Source organism: Asterias amurensis, chromosome 21 (genome assembly GCF_032118995.1).
Source record: "Asterias amurensis chromosome 21, ASM3211899v1".
Taxonomy (NCBI): domain Eukaryota; kingdom Metazoa; phylum Echinodermata; class Asteroidea; order Forcipulatida; family Asteriidae; genus Asterias; species Asterias amurensis.
The window spans coordinates 4,571,688-4,585,433 of NC_092668.1; the positions used below are offsets into that span (position 1 = coordinate 4,571,688).

At 38.5% G+C, this 13,746-nt stretch overlaps 1 protein-coding gene across 1 annotated transcript in view; it reads left to right on the top strand.

Moving 5' to 3' along the window:
• The first annotated feature begins 12,236 nt into the window (after window positions 1–12,236).
• Window positions 12,237–13,746, top strand: part of LOC139952968 (uncharacterized) — a 52,819-nt gene continuing 51,309 nt past the window's right edge. The window contains exon 1 of the mRNA XM_071952316.1: window positions 12,237–12,361. Within this exon, the coding sequence (XP_071808417.1) occupies window positions 12,338–12,361 (24 nt within the window). The 5' untranslated portion in view covers window positions 12,237–12,337. The remainder of the gene's footprint in view (window positions 12,362–13,746) is intronic.

The following is a 13,746-nucleotide window of genomic DNA, read 5'->3' on the forward strand; positions in this document are numbered from 1 at the left end:
CATCATAATACTATAAATAGTACAGCGACAGATTTGCAGGTAGTGTTTGCAAAGTTGTGTGCCATGTTGTTTATTGTCTGAGACAAGTAGGTATTCAGTTGTAGAATGACATCTGCAAAACGTCACTGTGTGACGAATAATTGATCAATCACATTGATGTGTATTAGTGGAAAACCGACACGCAGATAGAATGTTAAAGGAACACGTTGCCTTGGATCGGACGAGTTGGTCTTTGAACAGCGTTTAAAACCGTTTGTTGTGAAACACGTTATCATGGTAAGAACGATATTTTAAAAGTATAACATAGTGGCCGACCGTGTTTCTTAACGACGTAGAAGGAAAACCGTGCAATTTCGAGGCATGTTTGTGTTGATCATTATATTCTACTTTTAAATTATCTATCTAACCATTTGCATTTCACACAAAAAAGGTTCCAAACGCTTTTCAAGACCAACTCACCCGATCCAAGCCAACCTGTTCCTTTATTGTTCCTTATCATTGTAATCTTTACACCGGACTGAATTTTTGAGTAGTTTATGTTCATTTTTTTCTCCTTCTTCATATTAGTGTTTGAAAGTTGAATGTTTCTTCGGTCGGTTTTCGGATATATCCAGACAGAAATGCTTCAGATTTGAATATTTATTTCTTCTTTACCCCAGCGAGACCTCTCAGTGAAATACTGCTTTTCAGAGGTGCCCAGCTGCTACAAACAAAAATCACAATTTAATTTTTAGGATTAGTTTAATTATTAAAGACACTGGACACTATTGGTAATTGTCAAATACTAGTCTTCACAGTAGGTGTATCTCAACATATGCATAAAATAACAAACCTGTGAAAATTTGAGCTCAATCGGTCGTCGGAGTTGCGAGATATTAATGAAAGGAAAAAAAAAACTTGTCGCACCATGGTTACACGAAGTTGTGTGCTTTGATCAGATGCTTGATTTCGAGACCTCAAATTCTAACTCTGAGGTCTCAAAATCAAATTCGTGGAAAACTACTAATTCTTTCTCGAACACTACGTCACTTCAGAGGGAGCTGTTTCTCACAATGTTTTATACTATCAACCTCTCCCCATTACTCGTAATTATGGTAATTTATTTTGAGTAATTACCATTAGTGTCCACTGCCTTTAAGAGCATAACAGAAAACAGCAAGATTTAAACAAAGGCTACGGACATACGGTAACACCATCGAATCGTTGCCATAAGCAATAATCAGACGAAGGTTAACAAATCTGGGCCAGCCAAGAGAAGCACCACATGCCCCATCTATTTAAATTTCAAATTAGAATGGTTAAGTTATTGCGAAATGCATGACGTCATTAATGTTTCCTCATTTAGTATACACATTATAAACATTAAAGGCAGCGGACACTATTGGTAATTACTAAAAGTAATTATTAGCATAAAACCTTTCTTGGTGACGAGTAATGGGGAGAGGTTGATGGTATAAAACATTTTGAGAAACAGCTCCCTCTGAAGTGCCATAGTTTTTGAGAAAGAAGTAATTTTCCACGAATTTGATTTTGAGACCTCAGATTTAGAACTTGAGGTCTCGAAATCAACCATCTAAACGCACACAACTTCGTGTGACAAGGGTGTTATCTTCTTTCATTATTATCTCGCAACTTTGATGACCGGTTGAGCTCAAACTTTCACAGGTTAGTTAGTTAATGCCTATGTTGAGATACACCAACTGTGAAGGCTAGTCTTTGACAATTACCAATAGTGTCCACTGCCTTTAAGGATTGGTACACTGCAAAAACTGGGGTGTTTTAAAAAAGGTAAACCTTCAAAGGTCGCTTAAACATTTATTCAAAGGCAGTGGACACTATTGGTAATTACTCAAAATAATTATTAGCATAACACCTTGGGGAGAGGTTGATAGTATAAAACATTGTGAAAAACGGCTCCCTCTGAAGTAAACGTAGTTTTCGTGAAAGAAGTAATTTTACACGAATTTGATTTTGAGGTCGTCGCAATCAAGCATCTTCAAGCACACACCTTCGTGTGACAAGGGTGTCATGAATATCATCTCGTAAGTTCGATGACCAATTAAGCTCAAATTTTCACAGGTTTGTTATTTTATGCATATGTTGAGATACACCAAGCGAGAAGACTGGTCTTTGACCATTACCGTGACCAAAGTGTCCAGTGTTAAGTTTCTGAAGTGTCGGCGGTGATCGTTTGAAAGCTCCCTCAAGATGGCATAAAAAGTGTGGTTGGTACACCCGTTGTCGCTTCACTAATAAACAGAGTAATTTGACCATATTGATGAAATACCATGACGTAGTTTTGCTTTTTTTTCAATGAGTGTTCATTAAATCATTTATTCATTAAAGGCAGTGAACACTATTGGTAATTACTCAAAATAATTATTATAATAAAACCTGATTTGGTAACGAGTAATGGGGAGAGGTTGATAATATAAACACTGTGAGAAACGGCTCCCTCTGATGTAGTGTTCGAGAAAGAAGTAACTTTCCACGAATTTGATTTCTAGACCGTGACAAGGGTGTTTTTTCTTCCTATATTATCTCGCAATTTCAACGACCAAATGAGCTCAAATTTTCATCGGTTTGTTATTTTATGCTTATGTTGAGATACACCAAGTGAGACGACTGGTCTTTGACATTTACCAATAGTGTCCACTGTCTTTAAAGGTTTGTTAAAAATTACATCGCAACCGAACGGTCGATTTAAGTGACTAAACGTGAACAACGTAAAAACATTAAAACCAACCAATTAAATGTGCCTTTGAATCATTCAAACACACACACATGTTTATACATAAATCATTATTAACAATTTAAAACAACAAGTTATTGAGAGGAAAGGAGTAATGCTCCGACCGCAACACTATTAAAAATGTCCGTAGAATTACGAACTCCGTAAAGTGAAATATTCCGTAGTTTTCGCCGTTATTTTACGGAATTTCCGTATATGCAAATATTAATTATGCTAGTTAGCGTAACTACAATCAACCACATTATTTTGCCCAAACGACGACACGTAATAAAGTACATGTAAGTACATATTTTATTTCAGCCACAACCGTGTACACATCTACAACCCTCAATAGGAGTCTTTATATTTACGGAATGAAACAATTTCCCCGGTAATTTTGCTGCGGGAATATGGATTTATCGGGTAAAGTGGTTCATTCCGTAAAATATAAAGTCCCTTAACCTGGGTTCTTACATGGTACACGGTAAAGTTGTTCATTCCGTAAAATATAAAGTCCCTTAACCTGGGTTTTTACATGGTACACGGTTGTGGCTGAACAACCTACTTACATGTACTTTGTTTGGGCAAAATGTGGTTGATTGTAACTCCTCTAATAAGTATACTTAATAATTGCATTTACGGAAAGTCCGTAAAATAACGGCAACATTTACGGAATAGTTCACTTTACGGAGTCCGTGAAAATACGGGTATTTCTTACTGTGAATTATAGGCACTAGTTCAACCGAAATGATTGTATATCACATGTAATTTTTATCGTAACCAACCCAACATAATAACTTATACCCCTTCTATCTGAGACGTACTCAAACAAATGTCATTATTTTGTAATGTGAGTTTCGGACTTATACCAATAATTTAAAGGATGGTAGCCTATACAGAAGGTTATCGGTGACAAACATGATGGGAACAGCGCGACAGCTGCAGTTGTGTCGTGGTCATTAAATACCTACAGGTCTATAAGTTCTAGGGTTTTGATGAATTTTTAAAGGGGAAGGGAAATGTCAAATTCAATTTTGTGATGTACTCATTTTAATAGATATAGTCCTTAGATGAGTGGGGGGGGGGGGGGGGGGGGCGATACAAATTTCCATAACCGTCACGTTATGGTGTGCGTGATACTTATGCCCTGGTCATTTTTTTAGCAAGATACTTAATACCCTGTGTCCTCCTGGTGGGGCAATTAGCCAAGTCCCTTGTATCAGGGTTTGAAGTGAACAAAACCAAGAGCACTTATCACGGAAGTAACCCCGGATTTTTCTGTTTCACATTAACAAGCACCCTTACTTGCGGGTTTCCTCAGGCTTGCCATCTACAGTGATTATTAAAGGCAACGGACACTGCTATTTACTCAAAAAACAATATTAGCATACATCCTTGTTTAACGAGTAATGGGGAACTGCTGATAATATAAAACATTCTGAGAAAACGGCTCCCTCTGAAGTAACGTAGTTCCAGAAGGAAGGTATTTTTTAAGAATTTGATTTCGAGACCTCAGAATTAGATTTTGAGGTCTCGAAATCAAGCATTCTTTCATTAGTATCTCGCAACTTTGACGACCAATGAAGCTCAAGTCTTCACGATGTTTGTTATTTTATGCATATGTTGAGATACACCAAGTGAGAAGACTGGTATTTGACAATATTACTCAGTGTCCAGTGTCTTTAAGATCACTTATGAGGCATCCTTGCTTTCATTGCCAGAGTTATAAAAATATAAATCGAAAATTCCCTTTTTTATTACTAGTTATTAGTAGTAATTTTAAAGTTAAGTAAGGTCATTTGGGAGATTTTGTTCACGCCGGCCGCCAATGCAACGGAGAACGTGACCTGTGCGGCTTTCGTTTAATTTCAGTCCTTTTGTAACCTTTGTTGTCAATATTTGTCTGTAATAAATATGTATGATGAAATATAATTCGCTGTTGCAAACGACTTACCAACCAAATGAACCGATGGTATAAAAATGCAAAAATAGTTAATGGCCTCCATTTCGACCCTAGCAGAGTCTTTACAGTAAGAAAAAAAAAAAATACATCAATAAAGATGAACAAATGGATTAATAAATAAAAGCCACTGTTAAGGTTTTGGTGTGAATAAAATTATCAGAATACCGTTTTGACTTATGGCATTCCGCATTCCTATAAAATTCCTGTCTGCCCACTGTCTTTACTGATGCTCGCTAAGGCCGTGAGGTGACCCTATCCGTCATGCTTCACTCTCCACTAATTCTTTCTAATTACTTTGGAATGACCAAAGCCGTATCAGGTTGATTTATTGTGTAACATTTATTATTAAAGGAACCGAAGTATGAATCGTGTCCGAGAGATACAACAACCATAGACAGCTTACTGTTGGAAAACTGGATTTGAAGTATTATTTTTTTTGTTTTTACCCATACACCGATGTGTGTTAGCACTGTATACTCACTACTTTCTCGAGTCATGTGAAAACAATATCACAGGCATATTTACTCGGGTGGGATTCGAACCCATGACCTTAGCAATTCTAGAGCAGTGTCTTACCAACTACCGAGATTGCCCGGTAGCTAGAGGCAGTTCGAATCATATCATATGTTTTGGTGTATGTTGGGTAAAAAAAACCAAAAATTAGTATTCTTTATCCCCGATGCATATTTAACACCTATTATGGTCTGTGATGAGAGCTATCTGAGGGTGCTTACTTTTTGAAAATTAGACTTGACAAACTAAGTGTTTTTGCAAAAATAAAATGTATGGAAGCTGGATCAACCATAGGCAGACAACTTTGTATTGAAACTTGACTTGAAAAATGTTGAGATAGCTATAAACACCTATACTGTTGAAAATTAAACGTGACAAACTATTGTTTTGTAGTAACTCTTTATGATATTGGACTTGGAAAGCGTTGTTGTTGTTCGGTAAGAGATAAAGGCAGCTAACACTGGAAAACTAGACTTGACAAAATATTTCTGTTGTGTTTCTTTGTTAATGAGAGATACAACCATCGGCAGTTTATTGTGGGAAAACTGGACTTGAAAACAATGGTTGATTTTAGGTGGGAGCTAGAGGTATAGCTTTAGAAAATTGGGTTTGAAAGGTATTGTTTTTATAATTATTTTGTGTGTGAGAGCTGCACCAACCATATAGGCAGCTTTCTGTGTATATAACTGCCTTGAAAACATGGTTGTTGTTCTGCGACACGAGGCTTACTGTTGAGAGCTAGATTTGACAAAATCTATCTGTTGTATTTCTTTATGATGAAGTCACCGCCAAACGGCGGCGGCTATTTTGAAACGATAAATACAAAAGCTGTTGAATGCACATAGCGGGTATACAAAATATGATTTTTTTTCTTTCCCAGAAGCCCTATATCGGTGGATCAGCCTACCAAAATGGCGCGCGGCAAGGTCAACCACGTGATTGATGAGGGTCACTAGCATTCCGGTCAGCAGGGGGACGCAATAAATATATAAATAAATAAATAAATAAATAAACGAATACCAGCACAATCCGTTCATTTGCCTAATATAGTTTGTGTATTGTCCTAAGCTTGGGTAACTCGAGTTCTGTTTATGTATAATGTGCTACATGGTTCCCATTGTCTTAAGAAATAATGTCCAGATTTTTCTTGGAATCTTGGAATTTCCCCGGCAAAAATTACCAACAACAGCCAGCATAAACAATAATTACATTATAAATATATAATTATATCTCGCTTTACGTTTCTATGAGCGCTATTGCGCTGGTGTCCTTGATGAAGACTAATAGGTAAGCCGGGGCAACAACACCAAAATATAGAGATAATAAATTAAAAAAATGGTGCAGCAACAAAAAGCAGAAGTAAATATGAGATGGTAAACAAATAAACCGAAACTAACAAGCTGCAGACTGGGGGTAACTACAGATAAATTTGATTTCTTGAATAGCAGTGAGTCTTCAACATTGATTTAAATGTTTGTATTGTAAAACAAAACAAATTGGCTCCACAAAATGGCCGACCGTATTAGTTCACAACGTGTAAGGAAAACCGTGCAGTTTCGAGGCATATTCTTGTGTGTGGATAATTATATTCTACTTTTAAAACATCTTTCTACCATATGGATTTTATAGCAAACGGTATTTAACGCTCAATCCAAGGCAACGTGTCACTTTTAACTGTCTTTTCAATTTACCGCTTGACTGATATCTGCAAACTTTGCTCTAAACTCATTGATGTTTGGAATTTGTATTTTAGAAATCGTCGGTGAATTGAATTTATTCAAGTTTCACCGATCAAGGACCCGCTGTGGGTGTTTTCTTCTCTAAACACGCAACAGACAAAATTGTTACCATGTATCGTTCTGATGTATAATTGCTCACTAGACCAACATAGACTGTGTATGGGCACTAAAGTGGGTGTTGTCTGAAGGTTTAATTGTGGGATTTGTTAGGCCTGTTTTGTTTGACTGGGAGTTTGAAAGGACCACTTACTGAGATCAGGCTATTTATCCATACATGTATGTCACATGTCCTTCGAGCAGGAATTGAGTTTTCTCGAAAAAAAGGGACAGCGACATGCTGTTTAAAGGCACTGGACACCTTTTGGTAATTGTCAAGGACCAGTCGTCTCACTTGGTGTATCTCAACATTTATTATGCATAAAATAACAAACCTGTGAAAACTTTAAGTCATTATTGGTCTTCGAAGTTGCGAGATGATAATGAAAAAAAACCCACCATTTTCACACGAAGTTGTGTACCTTCAGGTGATTGATTTCGGGACCTCAAAATCTAATTTTGAGGTCTCAAAATCAAATGCAAATTTTTAATGGTAACTTACTCCATTCTCGAAAAACTACGTTTCTTCAGAGGGAGTCGTTTCTCACAATGTTTTATACTATAAACAGCTATCTACTGCTTGTTACCAAGTAAGTTTTTATGCTAACAATTATTTTGAGTCATTACCGATTGTGTTCAGTGGCTTTAAAGCTGTTCTTGTTGTTTTTGTAATAAAGTGTGATGACCTGTTTTTCAGTTCACTTCGAGCTCCGCATTTTTCCACCTTCCATGGGGTTTACCCCACCTACGATGGGGTTAGGGGTCTGGGAGGGTACATCGCTTGGATGACAGATTTTAAAACCTTTGACTTACTCTGGACGGCCCCTGCCAACAAAGAATTATGTCCGAAGATTTAAAATAAATAAAACAAACAACAATGGTTGATTGATGTTGTGAATCAGACATTAAAGACAGTGGACACTATTGGTAATTGTCAAAGATCAGTCGTCTCACATGGTGTATCTCAACATATGCATAAAATAACAAACCTGTGAAAATTTGAGCTCGATTGGTCTTCGGAGTTGCGAGATAACTATGAAAGAAAAAAAAAACATTTCACACGAAGTTGTGTGCTTTCAGATGCTTGATTTCGAGACCTCAAATTCTAAACTTGAGGTTTTGAAATCAAATTCGTGAAAAATTACTTCTTTCTCTAAAACTACATCACTTCAGAGGGAGCCGATTCTCACAGTGTTTTATACCATCAACCTCTCCCCATTACTCATTACCAAGCGAGTTTTTTTGCTGATAATTATTTTGAGTAATTACCAATAGTGTCCACTGCCTTTAACTACTATCGCATGTACAATTTGTGAAAGGTATCCTGCTAACTTTTGTTCAGCAAGCTGGTTGTTGAACATAGTTTTCTGCAAAACACTCTTTGAAGCTGGGCACTGACAAGGGTGCTTGCTTTGTGTACCACCGGGGTCAACCCCTACTCTTCTTACACGACAGGTCTTCTGGGTTCACTTATGTGCATTATTCCTATATTATATGCCTCCATGGGACCTACGGTTAATGCCCCATCCAAACGACAAAGCAGTTAATTACCGGGGAAAGTATTCTTGCCCTAGGAAACAGCTTGTTTCAAACAAGCGCCACGACCTGACGTTCCATTGCACCCCGAGTCTAGTGCGCTGTCCAGTCAGTCACGACCTTGTTCGCAAGATGTTTCAAATAGTAATAGAAATACAAACATTAATAATAACTAGACAACAAGAGTTTGTCAACAACACGAATCTGTTGCTTTTGTTCTTGTCTTCCTTTTTTTGCTGTGATTAAGCACTTTAAAGCTTTAAAGTGGGTATGACTTTTAAGATAAAAGACCATGCATCTTCGATATGCCCTCATTTTGATATTCATTGCTCAAAGAGTCTCGCACCGAAAAAAAAAACGTTTACAGGGACGTTTACAAGGTGCTGCTGCACATTTCAACATCCACCGTCAGAAACGCTGGGGCTATAACCCCCTGCCCCCCCCTGTCCGCAATCCCCCAGATGCGGGAAGCGTTTCTGTACATTATCGTGTAATCTCAAAGTTGGCAATTAATTTTATCAGATGTTCACAAGACTCACCAGGCCGTCTAAATAGCTTTTGACCTTATAATATACAAAATTAATGTGGTCCGCAGCCGGGCACTGTCGACAGAGGGCGCTGTGGCGTTTTTTTTGAAGGGGACGAGTAAACATTATTCGGTACCTCTTAATGTCTCCCTCCCTGGTCCCAACGGGCTCATCGATAACCGCTGGGATGGGCTGAAAAAGAGGTTGACTTGTGCAAATTAATTCTTGTTCAGGATGTAGTGATGCATCATGGGAACGATCTGACAGTGTGCGCATCACGCACAATCACAACAGAGTAGCCATTTAGACTTATTTGAGGAACTTGCGCAAAATATATATACACACACAGTATATAGTGTTAATATATAATTATATGACAATACATGGGTAGTGTAAGCGATAAATTAATAGTCAGTTGATCGCCTCTGCCGGGGATGTACCCCACTAATAAACCCCCATAGCACACCGTGCCAAGTGCTTAAATGGTCAAAATTACACGACAAATAATTACTGCTTGGAAATGTACTTAATAAATTGAAACACGGGCTGAACGAGGTTTTAAAAGAGGGCGCTTTCAGAAGGAAATTACACACAGCTCGCTCGTTGCGGGGACAGAGTCTTATACACACACATGTCCCCCACAGTACAAACTCGGAAGTCAAAAACCTAAGGTCACAACTGACACTGAACAGTATCCCTTTTCGTGAGCTCTAAAATCACAAAATATTAGGCCATTACTCTGCTTTCTCTCTGTGAAATATAGTAAGATGCGAACAATGATTTTTCTCAACTGCAGTATCGCCGATGAGGGCGGTAAACAGAGTTTTACAAGGGGTCGTATCAGTAAGAAAATTGGAGATCAGAATCATCGCAAACCAAAAACCTTGTACCAAGATGTTGTTCATCTCCATGTACACGGGACAGGAGGAGAAAATGAGGAAAAATGTGGAAAATTAGGAAAAATGTTAGAGGCGAGTAACCCACTTTGCAAGCCGAGAATGATGAAGGTATAATGTCAGTGCTCAATTTCATAAAGCCTTTGTAAGCACAACAACTTGCCGAACACAGTAGAAAAGTATTGCTTAAAAGTAAGTTACCGCCAATTGTTGTGACTGGTGCATGCTCTACTCAATTTTTGCCGAAGCAGAGAAATTATGCTATGCTAGTATTTCCTGACAAACGGCATTTGGCCTCAGAATTTCAGATCGACCAGTCCTCTTTATATTAATCGATCGAACAAACGATTACAGTAAAATCGACTACCCATCTTGGGCTTTAATCCCGGTCTGTCATCACTGAACTTGTGACTTTTACTATGCAAAATGGAAGCCAGACCCTTCTTCGTCTTCTGTTCAACTTTGGCTGTTTTCGAAACTACGGCTCGGGCTTTGGGTATCGGCTTAGGCATTCGTTTGTCTGTTTGAAGCCTGTGCCGAAAGTGTGCATTTTCAGCGACTGAGCCCATAAGCCTATCAGCCGACCAAAATGGTTTCGAAAAGGTTTTGGTTTGGTTAAATTGACAGAAAACCAAGATGGCTTTAATGTCAGCGGCAACGGCAACGGCTGGATCGCCGCGTCATCATGCATTCAGCTAGACGAAGTCCTTAGCAAGAATCCGCCAATCAGAAATCAGAACAAGGATCTGAATGGATAAATTAGTAGTCTTAGCCCCAGACGTCACCATCTCATACTCAAAGTTAACTTAACTTAATGTAACGTAATATAACGTAACATAGTGTAACGTAACGTAACGTAATGTGACGTTACATAATGTAACATAACGTAATGTAATGTAACGTAACGTAACGTAACGTGATAACCCGACAGAGGGCGCTATTCGTCTAAAACTCATTTCGATTGACGGCACTGCATGGTCTGCTTGAAATCGAACCAAGAATAGTAACGCCCTCTGTTGTTCGAATTGGTCCGTAAGGTGCGAACTACCAAGTTGTTGGATTTTATCCATGCGAAGGTCTCGGAACCAAGACTACAATACAAATTGTAGCCGAGCCCTCATCGGATCGGACGCCGGAATGAAGCTAAGATTATGGCTACGACTACTGTTTCGTCGTACCTTTAGTGTTATAAAACACTAATGTCCATATCCATAGACGGCAGCTGTGGATACGGCTATTGCTATCTCGGCCACGGCCTAAGCCGTTGCAATTATTTTAGTTTAGGCAGAATTCACCAACTCAGAAGCGGACTGAAAATAAGCAGAAATCTCGTTTAGTAGATTGTGATTTGATGACCCACGATAGCCCCCCCCCCTTCCCCGTCTTCTGTTTCTCAGAACACAGACAGGACTTTTAATGAGACATTGTCAAAAACAAACAAAGTCAGCGACTACACAAAGATTTTAAGACAGAAGTTTTCTAGAAATCTCGTGTAAGAGAGTATGTTTTGTTGACACAGAATAGCCCCCCTCTTCTGTTTCTCAGAACACTATGGTGACCTAATTTTTCAAACTATGGTGAAATTGCTCAAACACAAACAAAGTGAGCGATTACAAATATTTTGAGATAGAAGATGTCCAGAAATCTCCTATGTAATTTGATGGCCCAGTGTGTACTAGCCCCTAATACATCCCTCTCCTGGTTCTCAGAACACTCCGGTCCTCATTATGAGGGAGATTTTCATGAGACATTTTTTCAAAAACAAAACAAGTAAAGCGATAGTGAAGACTACAAGGAAAGAGACACAGCAGATTGCCTTCCCCAAGTATGATTGAGGATTGTCTCCCCAGCATCAATCTAATCCCACTTCTAATGTCAAACGTCAACCCGCTGATTTAAAAACCGAGCTGTGTTACACAATACACAATTTTAAAAACACAGGGACTTAGACAATCTGGCGTTGGATTATGAAGTTTTTTTTCCACGTAAGGATTTGAGAGTAAGAGGGGGGGGGGGGGGGGGGGGTGGGGGCGGTAGGGGTTCGGGGGACACATCAAAATAAATGCAGTCTGGTAATCGTACGAGACGTGTACACCAGACCACTGCGTGGTTTAACCATAGCGGTTTGGGAACGCACGTGCTATCACACGGCGTTCATTTTGCATAAGGTTGCTTGGCGGGAAGGACGTATTGTGTGAATGTCTCTTTCTGTGTGTGAATGGTGATCGATTGCGCTCTAATGTACAACTGGGCATACTGATAGACTACGCAGTGCATCGTTGTGAATGAGTAAAATGTGTACATAGGTGTGTAGATACCATCACTGTGGTACCATCATGATTCAGGCTTCTAAGATGAAGGTAAGTGTAATCGAGAGATAAACATCTGTATAAATTGTTTCCTTTCTTTTTGATCCTGCGAGATTCTATACGAGTCATCTCATCATCAGTTTAAAGTCTGCACTTGTTTGCATACACAGTCATATTTAAATGCACTGGACACCTTTGGCAATTGTCAAAGACCAGTATTGTCACTTGGCGTATATCAATAAATGCATACATTGATAATAAACTTGTGACAATTTTGACTCACTTTGTTCATCGATTTTGCAAGAAAATAATGCAGGAAAAAAACGTGACCCTTGTTTCACCAATGTGTGCTTCCAGATGCCTAATAAAGAAATTCAGGCTGGAATGAAGTCTTTTGATATTGGAGTGAGAACTAACCTTTTAAAAAAAACCGTTACTTCAGAGTAAGCCATTTTCTCGCAATGTTTTTTTTTTTATACTATCAACAGCTCTCCTTTGCTCGTTACCAAGTAAGTTTTTATGCTAACGATTATTTTGAGTAATTACCAATTCAGTCAAGCGCCTTTAAAGGCAATATGCATGACTTCTTAGGGAGAAGTAGGCTACATCCAGTCAAATGCTCTAATTTTCTGCTGGAATGTTATCGGAACGAAATCGGTGGTCATGTTTATGTGAACCAAACGCAAACTTTTGTGTTCATAAATCAGGTACTCGCCCGAGTCGTCTAAGCTACACGGCAATTTAAAGAATCACCAGAAAGAGCAATTTTATTTAAAGGCAGTGGACACTATTGGTAATTGTCAAAGACTAGCCTTCACAGTTGGTGTATCTCAACGTATGCATAAAATAACAAACCTGTGAAAATTTGAGCTCAATCGGTCATCGAATTTGCGAGATAATAATGAAAGAAAAAACACCCTTGTCACACGAAGTTGTATGCGTTTAGATAGTTGATTTCGAGACCTCAAGTTCTAAACTTGAGGTCTCAAAATCAAATTTGTGGAAAATTACTTCTTTCTCGAAAACTATGACACTTCAGAGGGAGCCGTTTCTCACAATGTTTTATACTATCACCCTCTCCCTATTACTTGTCACCAAGAAAGGTTTTACGCTAATAATTATTTTGAGTAATAACCAATAGTGTCCACTGCCTTTAATCGTTCATCTCACCTGTTTATACTCCCAACATGTAAATGTTCAACCTGTTCGACAGTTATTACATAATTATTCCTTATTATATGTACACAACTAAAATTCCCTTAAGCTAGACAAGTCATCCTTGTGCCCGTCACGCCCCTGCACTTTTACTTAATTAAACTGCGATTGGTAGGCGGTTTATCACCTTGTAAACCCTTAACAAGATGCTTCATAAATCGGTCTCATAAATCATACCAACTTTTTCAACCTGTCTTAAAGGGTTTGGGTACGTTTTACTC